This window comes from Microcaecilia unicolor, chromosome 3 (assembly GCF_901765095.1).
Source record: "Microcaecilia unicolor chromosome 3, aMicUni1.1, whole genome shotgun sequence".
Lineage (NCBI taxonomy): Eukaryota > Metazoa > Chordata > Amphibia > Gymnophiona > Siphonopidae > Microcaecilia > Microcaecilia unicolor.
The window spans coordinates 266,869,024-266,889,545 of record NC_044033.1 but is presented as its reverse complement, the minus strand read 5'-3'; the positions used below and the strand labels follow the sequence as shown (position 1 = coordinate 266,889,545).

The following is a 20,522-nucleotide window of genomic DNA, read 5'->3' as shown; positions in this document are numbered from 1 at the left end:
GTGGGAGGGGAGTATGGGAGGGGAAGGGTTCTTGGGGTAAAAGTACAAGTTTTTATTGTGCCCTGTTGGATGGTTTACTGTTTTTTTTCTTGTTCTGTATGAAGCTTATCAACCAACATTTTTGCTTTTAATAAAGATGATTAAAACATAAAAAATATGTTTTGGATGTTACTGAATTCTATTTTTCTGTCTCACAGTATGGCACAGTTTTGGCACAGTATGTGTCATCACAAGAACAAAATATAAGAAAGCCAATGGGCTGCATTAGGGGCTTATAGCCCATTTAGTTATGTTTCAACATATGAGAGATCTGTTTAACAGAAAATATTTTAATTTTTGACTTATAAACCAATTGTCCCTGAAAGATGCTCAAACAACAGAATAATCCATTTATGTATCTAAAAGGTAAAGTTCTACAAAACAGATGAAGATGTGATTACATGTGCCCCAATGAAAGGAGAGTTTAATTCTACTTCCATTTAATTTCAATATATTCCATCATCTTTATAACACCATGATTCCCAAGGCAGATTACAACAACATTTAAGATGAACTCATCAGGAGACAGGATATCCTCACTGAAATTTGCCCATCTGTATTGTATACAGTGTATTTATTTAGTTTTTAGTGTAGAAAAATTAGCACAAAATACAGAGTTTAAAATTGCTGTTTATACCAGCTATAATAATTTTAAAGCTGTTTTAGTGATATTCAATTGTTATTTCATGATATTTATAATCTACATATGGGAAGCTTTCAAATAAATTAAAAGCTGTCCAATAAGTAAAAAAAAAAAAAAAACAACAACTTTTGTCCTCCACCTTTTAAGGCACTACCTATCCAATTGAAACAGTTTTAGACTTGTTAGAGTTGGACCAACAATAAAAAAAATGACAATGTGGATGCAGCAGCTCACAGGTTTGCTTGCTTTGTTTTGAGTAAACGGGGATGACAGCTGCGAAGGGAAGGGGAAACTCAGACTGTTCCATTTGGCTTCCTTGCTTACAATGGACTAGATGGGCTCACTTCCACTCCTGTCTATTAAACCTCCTTGGTTAGCAGAGTAGACTAAGAACCATTGTGGCTTCTTGTGACCCTGTGCACATCACTTAACCCTCCACCGCCCCAGATATAAAACTTAGATTGTGAACCCACTAGGAACAGAGAACATACCTATATGTAATATGTAAACGCCTTTGGTTGTATGACAAAAAAGCGGTATACAAGAATTGCCTGCGTTCGTCTAGTAGTGCTATAGAAATGATAAGTAGTAGTAGTAGAATCAATAAATCTAAACCTATACCTTAATCCAGCTCTGATCAGTCCTTTTTCTCCCCCTCCCCTATTCTCTCCCTCCCTGTACCACTATCCCTCTGCTGCTTCCTGCCTGAGATCCCCTCTCCAGGACCTGCCATGCCACTAGGTGAATTAGCCTAGGGCATGAGAAGGGGTGGGGGTAGGGAATGCTGCTCTGCATGGCATGACAGCAGCATCTTATCTCCCTGTTCTTCACTTCCCCCTGCCAGGTTCCCTGTTCTCCCACAACACTAATGGAACTCAGTGTGGTGCAGGAACAAGACCCCGTCACCCCAACAGAAGGAAATGGCAGGGTTTGAGGAAGGAAGATGCTGGCTGTCTCACAATCATGACCACCCCTCCTAGAACAATTCTATAATAGCCATAATTGAATATCATACTTTATAAAATACTCCACATATGTATATGTAAAGGATTTGACATGTATATGCCAGCATATGCATGTAAATGCATCTTATAAAATTTGCCCGGGGCATGATATATATTACAATGGATATTCTATTACAAAACACAGCTGCAGGTGTGCTTAGGGGCAGGATTTGGGTAGAATCATGATTTATGCATATCCTACCTTTACAATCTGCTCTTGAGCAAGTGTGTTATCTGGAATCATGTAGCTGTGATTTCTGGTATTTATAAATAGGTGACGTGGTACGTGGTTTCTGATCTGAAGAAGATGAGTTAATAAAAACATGTATTGTTAGTCGAATATAAAAGGTATCATTTCATTTTCTCTGTTTTTGTTTTATTTCTATTTATTACCTATAAGATAGGTGCTACCTTGGCCTCAAATATTACTTAGGTGACCTTTTATAAATTACTCTCCATGTGGACAATTTCCTAAAGCCATTTACCTGGATGGATCAGTGTATTGGAGACCACCACCTGCGCTGTGGGTAAAAGTGTGACCGTCGGGACCTATTTGTTTCTTCTGACTGCAGCTGTTTTTTGGACAACCCTAAAACTCTAAACAGTCCCTTCTCCTAGTCACTATCTTTCCCAGCTATCAATCACTGCCCCCCAACACCCCCAAAAAAGGACCAAATGAACTGGGCAGAAAACAAATGCTAGAAATTAACTTTTTATTTTTATTTTTTAGCTTAAACGATTTTTTTTTTATTCAGCATCATATAAATGCACAATGGAATACTACATAAAAAAATCATACAACCTCATACTGAACGTTCAATAGATCATATCTGTGATCCTCATTTAGTACAGTAAGAATTCACTTGTTTTGTAAAATATGAAATGAGTGCCTAATTAGATATGCATGTAAATGTATAGTACTGTGTATATTGTACTTTTTCCATTTTTCTTCATGTATATTATTACCATCAGTGTCACGTGCATGAACTTATACTGCTTACATACTTTAAGGTGTCTTTTTTTTTTTTTTTACATTTAACTCAATTTAAATATTGTTGTTATTAATGTTCTCTCTTTATTACAAAATCCAATAAAATATTAAGACTAAATGTATAGCACTGTGCATATTGTACTTTTTCTTGGTTTCTCATGTATATTATTACCATCTGGGTCACGTGCATGAACTTATACTGCTTACATACCTTTAAGGTGTCCTTTTTTTTTTAATTTGTTTTAATTAAATTTAAATATCAATATGTAGTACAATTCTTGTTATTAATGTTCTCTCTTTATTACAAATCCACATAAAATATTAAGACTAAATGTATATAGCACTGTGCAGAGCAGTGCCAGAAAGTTGTGAAAGGCGCGTCAGGAACTGAGCACGAGAGGCTGGGTGGCCGGCTGCGGGGAGTGGGCCCCCGTGTCCCGCCCCGCTCCGGGATTGGTGGCTGACCGCCGGCTTCCCCCCCTCCCCGCCACTGAGAGCCCGTGTGTGAGGCGCTGAGCGGGGGCAGAGTCTCGCGACCCAGCGCGCCGCTCTCTTCGCGCTCACTGTCCTGCTCATGGCCCGGGTACCGGTGCTCGCGTTGGACTTCTGCGCTCTTCTTCTTCTGTGCCGCCGCTCGTCGCCCTCTCCTTCCAGTATGGGGCGCAGCGCGGGGACCGACTGCTGGAGGGCGGTGACGACAGCACCTCCCCGCGGCTGCGGCTCAGCCTGCCGCTGCACTTCTATGGAACCGAAGTGTCCGAGCTCTACGTGAGTATCACTGAAAAGAGGGGGAGGGGGCACAGGAGGGAACAGATGTATTAATTAAAAACAAACTTCTCACTCGTTAGCTAAACTTTTATGCTGCTGAATCGGTTTCATTGACATGTAGCGTGGTGGGGGATTTTTTTTTTGTCCCCCTTGGTGCTTTCATTCTGCAGTACAAAAGTTCCACATTCAAGTTGCTGCGAAGATCAGAAACCTGTGTTGGGTCCTCCTCTCCGCCGGAGGTTTAATCCTCCGGTTTCGCTCAGGGGATTTGGGGGCCATACCTGCGACCTTCGAGATGGGAAGGGGTCTCGCAGAACAATTTGTAACCTTTGCTTTTCTGGCGTTATGTCTTTTTCCATTAGCCTTTTATCTGTATTTTTGCCCTCTCCAGAGTTCTGTTTCAGTTTTCTCATTCCTTTTGCAGAAAGTATGTTTCATTTGTTTTTATTCTTTCTATCCCTCCTGTTTCCTTTTTTTCGTTTACTTGCCTGCCCTGCAGGTTGTACCTCCTACTTTCTCTTGCACTCTTTTCTCTATTATCTCGCTGGATTTCCCCCCACCCCCAAATCCAGGGCCCTCTATTTCCTTCATTCGCGTTTCGCAGCCATCCCTGACCCTCTTTCATTCCAGTTTCTAGCCGTCTTGTTCTTCCTTAACTACATCACAATCTCCTCCTCTTCCCTAATTCCTTCAGCATGGGGCCTTTGTACCTTTCTCCTTTTCCCTCCTACCCCGATCTCCACCTTCTTTTTTCTCTCACCTTTTTTCCCATTCCTCCTCCTCGTTACTCCATGTCCTTTCCTCCTTATTTATTCGTTCCTTTGCACCAGCTCCGTGGGTGCTTAGCACCCTCAATTGAGCAAAACCCTTCACCATGTCCCAGAGTAACTTGCATTGGGTTCAGCACCCCAATCAGTTTGAAACATTAGCTCCTAAAGTCTCCTCTCTCCTCCACTCACTCATCTCTGGCAGACTTTTCTCACTAACCTCCCTCTTGCTGTCTTCCTTTGGAGCCAGAGCTGCCAAGATAGCCAGTTCCAGGAGGGACACTTTTTGGTCAGTCCTGGTTTTAATGTTGTATCCCAAAGCAGTGTGGGATTTGTAATCCCCGCTTCTGTCCATTTTAATCAGTGTTGCAGGTCCTTTAATGGACCAGGATGGGATGGCAGAAACCCAGGACTTGCTTAAAATTTCTCTTCTGGAACTGGCTAACTTGGAAGCTCTGTGGTGCTCCAGAACATGGTTGTTGCTTCTTCCCAGACTTGGTCACATCCGCACATAGTGCTGACCCAAACCCATTGGTGGTGGGAGGCAAGAACACCAGGGGAGACTGAGAGATGGTTCCTCCCGGCTCCTGCCTCCACGGTGGACCCAGTGCCTGTCCTTCAAAAATACCCAACTGACACCGGAAGAAAGAAAGGCAGCTGATCTGCATTGGAAAAGGGATGATAGCATGACATACTTGCACATTTTTCTCATGGTGACACCTCTTCTTTGGAGCCCAGAGATGCTTCCTTCTGGGTCTTTTGGTTGAGAATTTGTAAGGTCTACAAGTAAAATGAGCTTTTGGCTTATTCTAAGCAATTTGAAGAGAACCCAAGGTGTTTATGTGAAAATTTGGGGAGTCCCACCACTGCATATAGAGAGAAACTGGTTTTGTGGTCACTGAAAGGGAATTCTATAATAAGGGCAGCCAACTAGATCCAGATTTGCAGGACAGGTTTGATCCAGTCCTGGGTTTACCCTGTTGCACAATGGGACTTGTAGTCTTGCTTTTCTTAGGGAATGCATTGGGAAGTCGGAACTACAACTCCCTGCATGCAGCGCGGTAAACCAGGACTGGATCAACTCTGTCCTGGGAATCTGATCCAGTTGTCTGCCTTATTCTAGGTGCTTGCTTATGTGCATAATTATACAATGCTAGCATTTGGCTGGTAAGTGTACAGTTATGTGCTGAAACACTAGCAGGATTCCAAAGTGCCCTTCTGTAAGCGTAAATGGCATTGCATGCAAAGCAAAGGGGGTATATACCAATACATCTCTTGTATTCCGCTATATCCCCACTCTGGTCCAGCAGTGCAGTGCACAACATAGTATGCATGGGTGGGGCAAAAGGTGGGGTTATCACTTAATGTGCTTAAGTTACAGAATACTTGGTTACATGTTCCCTTGTTACATTTACATGGCTGCAAGTTAGTGGCCTTTTTACAAAGGCACGCTAGCGTTTTCAGTGCGCGGTAAAAATAAGTGTGCACTGTTAGAGATGCCCATATATTTGTATGGGCATCTCTAGTGTTTATAATGTACTAATCATTAGCGCACGCTAAAAACGCTAGTGCACATTTGTAAAAGACCCCCATTAATGCCAAATCTGTGGCTGGTATATCAGTGTTGCATCACTTTCTAGTTCTTCAATTGTCGTGATGTTTTCTTCAGTGCAAATTGATTAGGCCCTGCTGCTCCTGACTGGTGAAGGTTCGGTTCTTTGATGTCGGGTATTGCTAATTTTATATAAAGGAATGTGGATGACCAGATTTTATTTATTTATTTATTAGGATTTACTGCCTTTTTGAAAGAATTTACTCAAGGCGGTGTATAGTGAAGAATAAATCAACACAAGCAATAATCAGTTACAGCAGTAAAAATATTCAAAATACAATAGAACAAGCTCTCACTGCAGGACATGAGGTGCCCAGTTATAGAATTGCCCCCTATGTGCATATAGTGCAGCGCTTCCCAAACTTCTGTGGCTGTGATTCTATAATTGCAGCCAAAATAAATTGTGTGACCCCTGGAGGTGCAGAATAATGATGCGCCTATGGAGAGCCTATCTAAACCCACTTGGGGTCCTGACCCCAGTTTGGGAGCCTCTGATATAATGGTACCTTCTTATGTATTAACCCTGTTTGGTGGTAAATGATTTTCATTTTGGCTAAGAGCTAACAACAATCGCAGTAGTGGTACAGTCACAAAGATGACTTCCCAGGCTAGACCCTCCAGTAAAGCAGGAAAGTCAGATGTCCGCTCTCCCTTACATTCCCCAGACTGGCTTTGGAAGCTCAGAAGTGGGGAGGCAGGAATTTCCTGTGGTGATACTTGAAAAAAAGCTTGCCCTCAGGAAACTACAGCAAGTAGCACTGGGGCGAACGTCAGCGTTAAGTGGGTGGAAGAAGCCAGGATTCTTAGTCGGAAAGGGGTGTAATGAAAACGTCTTTTTTTTTTCTTTTTCATTGCGGTTTCAACAGATGTTTTAACCCTGAGAACGTCCTGAAGCACTTCTGAGGAGACAGGCAGTGATATAATTTGTTGTGCTTTCTCGCAGAAATCTGTTTTTCTTACCAGAACAAAAGTTCAAACTGCAGTAATTTATAATCCCAGGTGGATTGTGCTAGATTGTAAATGATTGCCAGATTTTGCTGTTAAAGAACAGTAATGGCTATAGAATGCTATGCTGTAACTTGAAAGAAATATTAGTTTAAGATTCTGGGAAGGATTATACCGTATAATGCTGTTTGGGTTAGGGTAGTGAGGAGGCTTTAGTGAAGGGGGGTGTATTGATGCTGAGAGATTTATTTTACCGGATGTGGCCTGAAAGCATTGCTGTGTGGATCATTTACAAGTAGTGAGATTCTGGCTGTCCTTCTGCAAATGGTAAAAAAGGTTGCAAGGAAGGGGCCAATAGTGGACTTGATATTTTACACATGGAGAAAGGGTTTCAGGGTAAGATAATCTACAAGGAGAGAGGCCATAGAGAGTCCCGAACATCAGTGAATAGAGAAACACCAGACGTTTTGGATAATGGCATGCCTAGTGTTTTGTCGGCTGTTTACAAACTTAATGGTAAGAAATGGCAGAGGGGCTGAACATTGAGTAGGACTGTTAGATTGTAAGTTAACCTGGACAGAGAATAACTTGTGCGCACCTATTTGTAACTCACCCTTGAACCTGGATTTGGAAAGGCAAGTAATCAAATCCAAAATGTCCGCCGTTGTAAAGGTTGGAACATCCTATGAATGGAAGCCAAACAGGCCCGCACTTGTAATGGAATCTGGACATGTTATGTTATATTGTTGTGTCTATATACCACCTTTCTTAAACCAAAGTTCAACCCACAGTTTGCATTGGATATAGAAGGTAGTGATAGGAACAGGGCAGAGAAATTCTGTAAATGTGGGGCATAGTAAGTTGGGGAGGGAGAAGTGAGGGAGAGCTAGGTTGGTAGCAGTATGGCATGATTCCTCAGAAATTAACTAGATTGGTGGTGGCTGGGTACCGTTCAGTAAGGTGAAAGAGTCCAAGGTTGCTGGATGGTTGGGCATTGGCCTCACTGGTTTTGGGTGAGATGGGGGAAGAGGGTACAGGCTGTTAGATTAGATGTGGAAGATTATATATTAGACTGCATGGAATGGTAGTGAGCCAAAGAGGGCAAAATCTGACTTGAACAAACAGTCTTTTGGGACTGGCAGCTGGGATATATCCTCATTAAATGTGGACCAGGCTTGATAGGCCATATGGTCTTTATGTACCATCATTTTCTGTTTCTAAGCATAACTGAGCACACTGCTGTCATCTACCATATTGATATTATCATAAGGGCCTGTCAAAGAAGATAGACAAAAAAGGGCAAGTACATATGTACACTCTTGAACCAACCTCCACTGGGAGCACATAATTTCTTCCCCCCCCCCCCCCCCTATATCTGGGAATAGACTATGGTGCTCACTATCGAAGCAGACTTTTTTTTTTTTTAGCCATTTTGAGATATCTGCCAAAAACATCCAAAATTGCAATTTTTGAAAGGCAGAATTTGTATATTTTACACTTCAATTTGTCTAAATAGCAAAATTAGGACATCTTTTGGGGTTAATAGACCAAGAAGAAACATACAGGATAAAAAAGAAGCTTTTTTTTTTTTTGTTTTTTATCTAGACCTGTTTCAGTCATCCAGGGTACAAAAAGCTGCCCTGCTTAAGCAGCTGACTACTGGTGGGATGAAGGCATAACCCCTCCTTCATCTCCCCGTGGTTACTGACCCCCTCTCCCCCCCCCCCTCCAAGAAGTGAAAGTGATATTGGATACCAGGCTCTATGACAGCTTCAGGTATTATGTCCATTCCTAATAGAGCAGGAAGCAAGAGTAAGGAGTAGCCTAGTGGTCAGTGCATTGGACTTTGGACAATGGGACCCAGGTGTAACTCCCATTAACTCTTATTTTTATTTCTGTACAAATATGTGAGCCCTTCTGAAACACAGAAATACCTTCTATACCTGAACTTATAAGACACCTGCAAGTGTGATGGCAATTGTGGTGGTGCACCTTTAGTTACAGTAGGTGTTTATCTGTTCCTGGAGGGCTCACGATAACATATAAAGGAATTAAGGTGGGATTTGAACCTGGGTTCCGTTGTTTAAAGTCCACTACACTGACCACTAGGCTGCTCCTCTGCTCTGCAGGGATGTCTGTGTGGCCATTTTTGTATAATGATGCCAGACAGACATTTTTCTGCCTGCTTTTTTGGTGTTCATATTTTGGATGTTTCATTTTGGAAAATGGCTGTTCATTTTGGAAGTTTTCAGAGCAAGACGTCATCCTCACATATTTTTGAAAAGGAAATCCCAACGTTTTTCCTGTTCGAAAATAGCTGTGAGATGGACTTTTTGGGGGGATATTATGAGCAGGACATCACAATTCTGACTTGGACATTCTTTCGAAAATACCCCTCCATATCTCATCTTCCCCACCACTGGGAACATTTCTCACCCCCCCACCCCCACCATCGCCACCAGCAGGAATACATCATATGGAATGAATGCATATTTTGTGTAGGAGTTAAAAGAATACACATGCTGTTCTTGGTGACAGGAAATGCACAGAAATGCTGTCATTACATCCTTGAGAAAATCTTTTTTTTTTTTTTTTTTTTTCTTCAGTTAAAATTCTTATAGGTGGGATGCTGGATTCTCCCTGAATTATTCCTCTCTTCCTTGTTGTTCTACTTGGTTTTCCTGTCTTTCATCATCTATTCTTTTCTTTGAAACTGAAAATAAAGAATTTGAACTAAAAGATAATGGGTTATTGAGTGGAAACTCTTAAGACAGGGGGCACACCAAGCCAGTCAGGTTTTCAAGATATGATGAATATGTACAAGAGAGATTTGCATGTAGTAGCTCAATTGTTTGCAGATCTCTTTCATGCATATTCATTATAGATATCTTGAAAACCTGACTGGCTTGGTGTGCCCCCTGTCTTAAGAGTTTCCACTCAATAACCCATTATCTGATATCCTGAGGACTGGGCTGTGAACCTCTGCTCAAAGGAAATGAAATGAGTCTTGAACAGAGTCTGTGCAAGGGTTGTGGGTGCTCTAGGTGAAACCTAAGCCTTAACACCCCCCATCAATTAACTTCCAGGCCTTCCCCAAGACTTTAATAATTATTAACGTAACAATCATGATCATTTTGTAAAAAAATCCATTAAAAATGAAGGTTCAAGTATGTGCAGATGATTTGTTATGTGGCTATCAGAACCTAATGTTCTGCTTTGCAGGCAGCTGCTCTTTTCTCTCTTAAGGAACTTCTGCCCTAGGCGACCATCTAGTCTGGTCTAATGGTTGGGCCAGCCCTGGTCTTGAACGTGCAGAAATAGATCTGTAGAAGCCTGATGCACACAGTGAATTTTACATAAAATATGTTGTGGAATTGTAATTTTTTTGTGACGTCCTCCCTGTGTAGCATTTCTTCTTCATTCCTGCTGCTCCCCCCACCTCTGTTCCCTTCCCCCTCAATCCAGCACACTTCCTTTTCCCATCACTGCTGCCATCAGCCATGCTTCCTGGGTGGCAAAAGAGAAAGAAAAGGACAGTGCAGGGGCTTAAATCCTATGCAGGCTCTCAGCATCTGATAATCCTGCTCCCAGTGCATACTTCCTGTATTGGAGGGGGTGGACGACCAGCAGACAAGGAGTGTGCACAGGTTGCAAGGTCCTTCGCTTGCCCTGTTACTTAATTTTTGCCATAAAGCTAGGGAGCTGCCACAGGGGTGTTTGGGGGGCAATCAGAAAGGTGCTGGTAGGTGTGTACTAGCTGAAAAAAGCCCCTATGATGTCATCCAAGAAACCCTAAATGAGTGGACACTCCCACAAGATGTGTAGAAAAGTTCCCTGTTGTCCACATTACCTCCAGCAACAAACTGTCTCCTTGTATTATCAATAGTATGTATCATATAGGTTTGTGTATCTCTCTCTCTCTCTCTCTCTCTCTATACTAAGCCACACAAACAATTGCAATGGAATTTATGCGGGCTGCAAAGAACAAATCATAAAGAAACTTCAGACCGCCCAAAACACAGCAGCCAGGCTTATTTTTGTAAAAACGCGTTTCGAAAGCGCCAAACCCCTCTGAGAAAAACTGCACTGGCTCCCAATCAAAGAGCATATTGCATTCAAAATCTGTACCATAGTCCATAACATTATATATGGCGAAGCCCCAGGATACATGACAGACCTCATAGACCTGCCAACCAGAAACACTACAAGATCAGCACAATCATACCTAAATCTCCACTATCCAAGCACCAAAGGACTCAAATACAAATCAACTTACGCATCCAGCTTTTCATATCTAAGTACACAACTATGGAACACACTGCCAAAAGCAATAAAAACTACCCTTGACCACCTAAATTTCCGAAAACTACTAAAAACAAACCTGTTCAGAAAGGCATATCCTACCGAACCAACATAAACAAAACCTGGACACCTGTGACACAACGAAACCAAAGACCGAAATGGACATCTTCAACTCTTCTTCTTCCTTCTCTAAGTTCCCCTACTGTATCTACAATACATGAACCTTAATCTACCATAATATCACATTGTATTTATTCATACCGGAATTGGCAAACGCCATAACGGTATGTAAGCCACATTGAGCCTGCAAATAGGTGGGAAAATGTGGGATACAAATGTAACACACAGTTTTGAAACAAAAAAAAATATACAAAGCTTGTTTTCTGCATAATTGTCAAAGCTTGACTAATTTCAATAACATTTGGGATATATGATACATAGTAAACATAGTAGATGACGGCAGAAAAAGACCTGCATGGTCCATCCAGTCTGCCCAAGAAGATAAATTCATATGTGCTACTTTTTTATTTGTACTGTCCTCTTCAGTGCACAGACCGTATAAGTCTGGCCAGCCCTAACCCCGCCTCCCAACCACCAGCTCTGGCACAGACCCTATAAGTCTGCCCAGCACTATCCCCGCCTCCCAACTACCAGTCCCGCCTCCCACCACCAGCTCTGACACAGACTGTATAAGTCTGCCCAGCACTATCCCCGCCACCCAACCACCAGCCCCGGCACAGACCGTATAAGTCTGCCCAGCACTAGCCCCGCCTCCCAACCACCAGCTCTGCCACCCATTCTAGGCTAAGCTCCTGAGGATCCCGTCCTTCTGCACAGGATTCCTTTATGTTTATCCCACGCATGTTTGAATTCCGTTACCGTTTTCATACCGTTTTGGGAGTTGGGGAACATCCAATGATATCTATGACCAAAGATATGCCATCATAGAAACATGAAGGCAGATAAGGGCCAAAGGGCCCATCCAGTCTGCCCTTCCTCAGAAACCACTAACTCCTCCCTTTCCTAATGAATCCCACATGCCTATCCCATGCTTTCTTAAATTCTGACACAGTCCTTGTCTCCACAACCTCCACCGGAAGGCCATGCTTCCACCACCCTTTCCTCCTCCTAAGCCTATTATTTTCATCCTATGCCCTAATTCCAGAGTTTTCTTTCATTTGAAAAGGTTCACCTCCTGTACATTAACACCGAGATATTTAAACATCTCTATCATATCCCCTCTCTTCCAGCATATGCATGTTGAGATTTATAAGCCTGTTCCTATACGTTTTATGGCAGAGACTGCTTACCAATTTTGTAGCTGTCTTCTGGACCGACTCCATCCTGTTTATATGATCCTGAATAAATTTGCACAAAGTCTACACTTAGGCAGGCCACCTCACCTAAATGCTATCACTTCACTACCTGGTTTTTCAACTGTCGCAATGTTTTTTTTTTTTTCCAGTGCAAATTGATTGATTGGGTCCTGCCAGTTTCTCGCAATTTCTTCAAAATATATTCTACGCTTACACTCTTCCACTTCTTTTCTGGAAACTCTTGCACCAGTCTATGAGAATCATAACCTTTCACTAGATAATGTTTTAATAAGGATCAGTTTCTTTTCACTGAAAATCATGGCAACTGTTTGTTTAAAGCAAAATGGTATTTGCATATATCATGATGATAATCACTAGGTAGTGATGTCCTTATTTAGTTGAGGTGGCTGGCGTTAATATAGGCTTATTGCATATTCAGGATGATATATCTCAAATTATATTGAAATTGGTTAAGTTTTGACAGTTATGCAGAAAAGGTTTGTATAGTAGGTTTTATTTTTTTGAAACTGTGTGTGTGTGTATACATCTAATTATAGATATAGAAGATATATAATTTGGAAAAAGAGTGTGTGAGGGAGAGAGAGAGATTATCTAATGTCCATATAGGCGTAGAGATGTGAAAGCCTGGAAAAAAATTAGAAACATTTGGGAAACTGGTTTTCTGCCCTTCCCCCCCCCAAGTCCACGAGTATAGACATTTTTGAATATTTTTTAAAACAAATATTTTTCTCAGCGAGGTGCAAAATGTTTTCATAACATAGTAATAGTTGAAAACTATGTGCTCATTAGTCTCTCTAAATTCTTGCTAAAAACTGTAACATTAAGATTTAATTTATCTGAATTTTTTCATAGTCCTACAACTGCAGTCAAGCAGAGAATTGTGGTTGCTGATAGAGAACCTAGAAAACGAGTTTCTTCACTTTTTCTAATCTCCATAATGCGGACTGCAGGGATGGTTTCTAATATCAGATAATAAGTTAACTTTTTATTTATTACAGTGTTGTTTTTTTTTTTTTTTTTCAATTGATAAAATCTTTGACACGTTCATATACTTAGGGCAGGGGTTCTTAATTGAGTCCTTACGTTACATCCAGCCAGTCAGGTTTTCAGGATATTCACAGTGAGTATGAACTAGTTTGTATGCACTACCTCCATCATATGCAAAGTTCTCTCATGCTTATTCAGTGTGGAACTCCTGAAAACCTGACTAAGTGGATGTGACCCAAGCAGTGAGTTGAGAACCGCTTATTTATGGCTACACTTACAAAAGTATGTTATTGCAATAGGGCATGTTTAATGCTGTTTATGTGTGTGCTGTTAGTTCGTATTACATAAAATGGACCATGTGGTAAATAACACACATTAATACACACAATGTACATTAAGGCTGGAGCACTTCGCTGACTGATTTCTAGCACTGGATTCAGCACACAAAGTGGGGACAGATCAAGGACAAGTGTGTGTATGGTTTTTTTGTTTTTTTTGTGTATTAAACAAATGGAAAAACAAATCGCTACAATACTAAACAAGTATATCTACTAAACTAAATGTATGGAATAAACAGAGATTTATTAAATAGAACAGAATGTAAAAATAGGAGAAAAGGACTTAATATGGCCAAGTGCTTAAAATTAAATAGCCAAAGTAGCTGAAAACAAATCCGCATTTAAGGCCCATTTATAACCATAGGTTCTAAATAACTGCTATTATTTGCACAAGTGTAAACATTTTCATTCAAATCATGTGCTCTTTTACCCATTTATATATTTTTATGCCCATTCAATGTCAGTTCAAATGAATATAGGTAATACTTTCAGTCACTAACTATGTCTTATGTGAATAGTTCAATCATTGACAAAATCTCCTTTAAGCTATCTACAGCACTTCAAATCCCAACAGGGATCTCTGTTTCACGTTTCCTCAGGGTATATACAACATTAAACTGTGCTTTGATGAACCCAGTGACAATTGCAAGACAGGCACAATATACCAGCAGGCATTAAAAATATCATCAATCATAAATAATTAAATAAACTAACTCTTGGCTCAGGAATCGTGCGTGACAGAGTGCTTAAGAAGAATCGCTGATTTTGTCGATGATTGAACTATTCACATAATTTTTTATTTTATTTTTCTTACATTTGTACCCCACTCTTTCCCACTCATAGTAGGTTCAATGCGGCTTACATATTATATACAGGTACTTATTTGTACCTGGGGCAATGGAGGGTTAAGTGACTTGCCCAGAGTCACAAGGAGCTGCCTGTGCCTGCAGTGGAAATTGAACCCAGTTCCCCAGGACCAAAGTCCACCACTCTAACCACTAGACTACTCCTCCACTCAATAGTGACTGAAAGCATTACTATATATTCATTTGAGCAGGCAATGAATGGCCAAAAAATATATATAAATGATTAAAAAGCTCACATGATTTGAGTGAAAATGTTTACACTTATGCAAACAATAGGAGTTTTTTGTTTTTTTTTAGGACCTATGATTATAAAGGGGCCTTAAATGTGTACTTGTTTTCATCTATTTTGGCTATTTAAGTCTATGTGCTTGGCCATATGAGTTCCTTTTCTCCTATTTTTACATAATCTGTTTAATCTTTTTTTTTTTTTTGGGGGGGGGGGGGGTTACATGCATATCACATGCTAGAAGAGTATTTCAGAGGAGAAGGGGAGATAGAGGCTGATCAAGTTTTGGTTTTGGTTACAGCAATTATTGTAATGAGAAGGTAGTGGAGTTCACATAAAAAAAACACACAATCAACCCTCACACTTTAATAACAAATAGAGGAAAAAGCCTCCGCTAGCCCAGACCAAACAGACACGCAGATGATCAGAAGCCCTGCACTGTTCCAAACAGCGCTCTAAAAATAGTGCTGGAACATTCAGGGCTATACTGCCACTATGATGAGATCTAATTGTATGCACATACAGGCACGCAATTAGCTCTGAACATAGGGGGAAAGTGCGGGAGGATTCAGGCACAATCCACCCACACTAGTTTGATAGGTCTGGGCTGTCAAAAGACTGGACCTGTCAAACGAGGAAATGGAGGTCCGTGGAACCCTCATGTCTCCGCCATCTGCCACCCCAGGCCCCCCCTCCCAGCACAGCAAATTGGAGGGCAGGAGGTTCAGTGGACCTCTAGTCCCCTGATACCCCCCCCCCCCCCGACATGAGGGCCCAGGGGGCTGGAGATCCGGGATCTCCAGCCTCCCTAACCCCCCAACAATCCATAAAGTAAACCCTGGTGGGCTGCCTTCCGAAACCCGAGCTTCCCTGGTGGCCTAATGGAGTCCTCCCCTCCCCTCATACCTTGTTGCTGGCGGAGGGAATAGCATATGCCCACCTTGTGCTGCCTTCAAAATGGCGGCATCCTGCCCTGTGCATCCTGGGATGCGCTAGATGGGGGCTTCCCAAACTTCCTTATATGGTTGGGAGGCCCCACCCAGCGCATCCCAGGATACACTGGGCAGGGTGCTGTGATTTTGAAGGTGGCGCTGGATGAGGAGAGAGTGTGCTACTCTCTCCTCCAGTGACAAGGCTCCGCTAGGCCACCAGGGATGGCAGCCCACTTGAGTCACTCCTGCCCCCCTGTGTTGCTGTCATGGGGGGGGGGGTGCTAGCCAGCAGGGTCTGGACTGCTTGTGGGGGGGGGGGGCTTGAGGGGGCCTGCTAGCATGCAAATGCATGCTGGACAGGGCTCCCCATGCTCCCCAAACCCTAATGCCAGCCTGAGCTGGAATAGGGTTTGCTGCGGGGGCAGCGCCAATGTTTGGCGCCCACTCAGCTTTGGGGAGGAATAACTAATGTCCTGTTTAGTATGCATTTGCATGCTAGTTGAGTTAAGAGCTTGTGAGCACATTATTACACGCACTCGCTGGCTCTGATCATCAGGAGCAATGCGGGCGCCAGTACGGTGCTGTTGGCTTTTAGCACCTGCATTTGCTTCTGATCATCAGGGCATTAATTCTTTCAGGTCTTTAAATATCTCCAATGTCTATCATCTGCATAAAAAAAACCTTTTGTGTAATCTTCTTTTTATTTCATTTTAAACAAATGCTTTATATGTAAAGTGCCTTTGAGAATAAAATGTACTTATCTTAATCCGCAATTCTCCACTCCTTGTTCGACGGTGGCCAGCGTTTCATAGGCTGCTTCAGGGACTTGCGGTAAAAATTGCTTATGGGTTAATTTTACAGAGAGCATTTCTCTCTCTCTTGCTGTCACATAATATAGCGACAAAAGCAGCCCAAAATCCTTTCTGCCCAGTTTTGGTTTCTGCTGAAAGGTTACAGTATTTTTGTTTTTGGCCATGTTTTTCGGTTTTGGCCAAAAATGACCACGTGTTTTCAGTGGAAGCTGAAAATGTTGGTTTTGTCCTGTTTATGTCTTCCCCCCCCCCCCCCCCCCCCCGGGCTTATCTTACAATCTCTGATGGTCTAGGAGTATAGTTGGGGTAGGAGCGATCCCCACTTAACTCCTGGTCATTCTGATTCTGCTTTCAAAATGGCTGCTGTGACTGGGGCATCGGTCCTGCCCTGATTACACCACCAGACCACCAGAGATTCTTACATGTCTTTTCGGAAAAGTATTAAGACTTTTCTGTGTACTAAATATCTATCTACTAAATTAGATTCATTATTGACTGTATGATGGTTAGATAATATTTTGTTATTAATATGTAATTTGTCTAATTTTGTTGTGATTTCATTGCCGATTTCATCTTTTTGTAAACTGCTCTGGACCCACATGGGAATATAGCAGTGTAAAAAAAATCTGATTAGATTAAGTAGTCCCGATGTGTGTGGACTGGGACTACTCTGTGCTTTTGTGTGTGTGTGTGTGTTTTTTTATGTACTACGATTGCAAGTAATGCAGTTATGCTCTTACACAATAGTTTATATGGTCAATGCAGTGATCCAAGTAAATGCTTTTGATACAAAAATTTTAGCAGGAATTTAAGTCTTTAAATTTGGGATAATAAGCTCCTTAGGAACTAGCCTCTCTGTGGAGTATGATGTCAGCTGTTGTTCCAAGTGTGGCACAGAGTCAGCCCCTATAAAATCACTGTAGCTTCTAGTTGCAGTCCATGTGTGTGGAGGCTGTTTTGCCTGTAGGTAAAATACAGTCTTTCATTATTATATTCTGGCTTGGATACTGTGCGTTTAGCAGAATGATTTAATTTTATTTACTGCATTTGTACCCCACATTTTCCAACCTAGTGGTAGTTCATTGTGGCTTATAATTAACTAAGGGAGAACAGGTTACAAGTTGAAAGGCCGTGTGGAGCAAGTATGCCAGGGTCAGGTCATTCCAAGTTCAGATCAGTTCAAGTTCATGAATAAGGAATGTTTACCTAATATCTGTTTGATTAAATGAGGTTGTTGGGGAGGAATGATTTTTTTTTTTAAGAAGTGGGCTTTCAGATGTTTTCTGACTTGTTGGCATCTGGGGAAGTGGAGGGAAAGGTAAGATCTTACGCTCTTGGTTGCATTGCGCAGTGGTAGGGTGATTAGGTCAGTCATGTAAGCCAGGGAGAGGCAGAAAATTATTCTGTAGGCAAGCGTTCAAATCTTGAAGGATATGTGAGTTTTTGATAGGGAGCCAGTGTAGGTTTTGGAGTAGTGGTCTTGCGCTTTCGAATCGGGTTTTGCCATATATGAGTCTTGCTGCTGTGTTCTGTGCAGTTTGTAATTTCTTTAATGTTTGTTCCTTATATCTTGCGTAGGTTCCATTGCAGTAATCTGCATGGGCAAGGACCATGGTTTGGACGAGAGTGTGAAAAACATCTCGTGGGAAATAATTTTTTATACGTTTGAGTTTCCACATCATGTAGAACATTTTCTTTGTAGTGTTTGCTACCTGTTTGTCGAAGGATAACTCACAATCTATGGTTATTCCTAGAATCTTCAGGTCATCTGCTATAGGAAGAGTTCTTGCTATAACACTGATGGATTTAAAGCGTTCGGTATTGTATGATGATTTGAGTATCAGTGTGTTTTTTCCCTATTCAGTTTGAAGGCTGATACCCAGTATTCCAAGATATTTATGCTGTCTGTAATTTTGGTAGTAATTTTGGATATGTATTTTTTTTTTGAAGGGGATGAAGATAGATGTATCATCAGTATGTATGAAAGGGTTGAAGCCTTGACTGGATAAAATTTGTTCAAGGGGAACCATCATTAGGTTGAATAGTACTGGTGAAAGTGGGGAACCCTGAGGGACTTCACTCTGTTTTCCATGGGGTGGAGAACAAAGATTTTAATTTCACTGGGTAGGAGACCTGGTTGTTAGGAATCCCCTGAACCATTCCAGTACCTTCCCTCTTTCTCTTGTTTTGTCGAGGATTCTCTGTAAGATATGATCAACCATGTTGAATGCACCAGACGTCAAACTGTAGTAAAACAATGTTTTTCCCAGTTGAGATTTCCTTTTTGAATTTTGCTATAAGTGTGATTAGTACAGTTTCTGTGCTGTGGTGAGGCCTAAAACCTGATTGGGATTCATGTAGTATAGAAAATTTATTGAAGTAGTTGGTTAGTTGGTTGGCTACGATGCCTTCCATGATTTTAGTTGTTAGAGGAATTGATACTACTGGTGTATAGTTTGCAATATCATTAATGTTCTTCTTGGTGTCCTTTAGAATTGGCATGAGTAATATGTTGCCCTTTTCTTTTGGGAAAAGTCCTTCTTGGAACATGAAGTTTAAGTGGGAGGTAAGTTGGTCGATGAAATAGTTTAGGGGAGCATTCATAATATAGTTTGGGATATGTATGTAGCATTCAGTGTGTGGTGGAGAATTTTCTTATTGCTTGTGTTACTATTTAGTTAGCAAATTGGGCGAAGCGTCATCCAAGTCCTGACTTCTGGTGATTCCTCTGGGGGATAGTCGAGTTTGTCTATTAGATCTTCGCGGTTGGTATTAGCCTGTGGTAGGGTCTTTCTTAAGTTGAGGATCTTCTCTTTGAAGTATCTGGCTAATTTGTGTGCTGGTGGAGGGTCATCATTTCCTGTTGTCAAAGGTTTGGTATTTAGTAGGTTGTCAACAAGCTTGTAAAGTTGTTTTTTTTTTTTTTCATGTTTTTGTAGTCCGAGCCTACTTGTTCTTTGTAGAATTTTCTCCTAGTCTGTCTAATTTTGTTCTTGTATTTTTTTCCACGCTTCCTTCCATGTGGTAATGGTGGAATCATTTTAATTTTTCTTCCAATTTCATTCTAGTCTTCTGCATTGGACTTTTTGCTCTTTTAGTACCTCATCGTACCATGGGACTACTTTTTGTTTTTGTATAGTTTTGGGATTTCACGAGGGCTTTTACATCTAGAATGGCGGTGTATCTTTTGTCCATTCTGTTATGAAGTCTTCGGAATTTGTTTGTGGTGACCATTGATCGTCGTAGATAGAGGATCAGAATTTAGTTGCATCAACCTTTCCTCATGAATTGTTTTGGATGTATTGGGCTGGTCCCTTGCTCTTTCCAGTAGAGGGTCATGTCCAGCCTAAAGTGATCAGACCAGGAGGTTTCTGTCCATCTCTGGTTTTGTATTGTAAAGTCTTGGTTTGGAGAGAATATGTAAGCTAATGGCCTTTGACATGCGTTGGGGGTATTGGTGACTGTTGGAAGTCCCAGAGGTGAAGGAATTTGAAAGTCTCTGGTGCTATCAGTGTTTTGATCTTCTAAGTGTAGATTGATGTCGCTGATTAACAGTATGTTAGAGTTAGTTGAGCAGGTGTTTGAGATAAAGTCCATAAAGTTTATTTGGACCGTTCTCCAGTTCCTGGGGTCTGTAGAATAGTATGCAGCTCAGGTGGTTGTGTAAGATTTTGTCTTTTACTGCAAGCTGTGACAATCCCCAGAAGCCCTCACTGGTCCATATTCACACAACCAAACTTGAGCTTTTGGTTTCAGCTGAAAGCTTTCAGAAAGTTTTGGTGGCAGTTTCGGCTGGCTCAAAGGGAGACACCTGAAGGTTGATAGCGAGTAAAATGTTATTTGTAATATTGCTGGATTAATCAAGTATTGACAATGAATGTGACTATGCTGCAACCAAAATTGTAAAACCACTCTCCCATGATTGTGTGACTGTCCTATTTGTGATGCGAGTA

General features: G+C 41.4%; 1 protein-coding gene across 1 annotated transcript in view; it reads left to right on the top strand.

The window, feature by feature from the left end:
* The first annotated feature begins 2,586 nt into the window (after positions 1 to 2,586).
* Positions 2,587 to 20,522, top strand: part of NID1 (nidogen 1) — a 249,834-nt gene continuing 231,898 nt past the window's right edge. Inside the window, exons 1-2 of the mRNA XM_030194981.1 lie at positions 2,587 to 2,592; positions 3,332 to 3,445. Of these exons, the coding sequence (XP_030050841.1) occupies positions 2,587 to 2,592; positions 3,332 to 3,445 (120 nt within the window). The remainder of the gene's footprint in view (positions 2,593 to 3,331; positions 3,446 to 20,522) is intronic.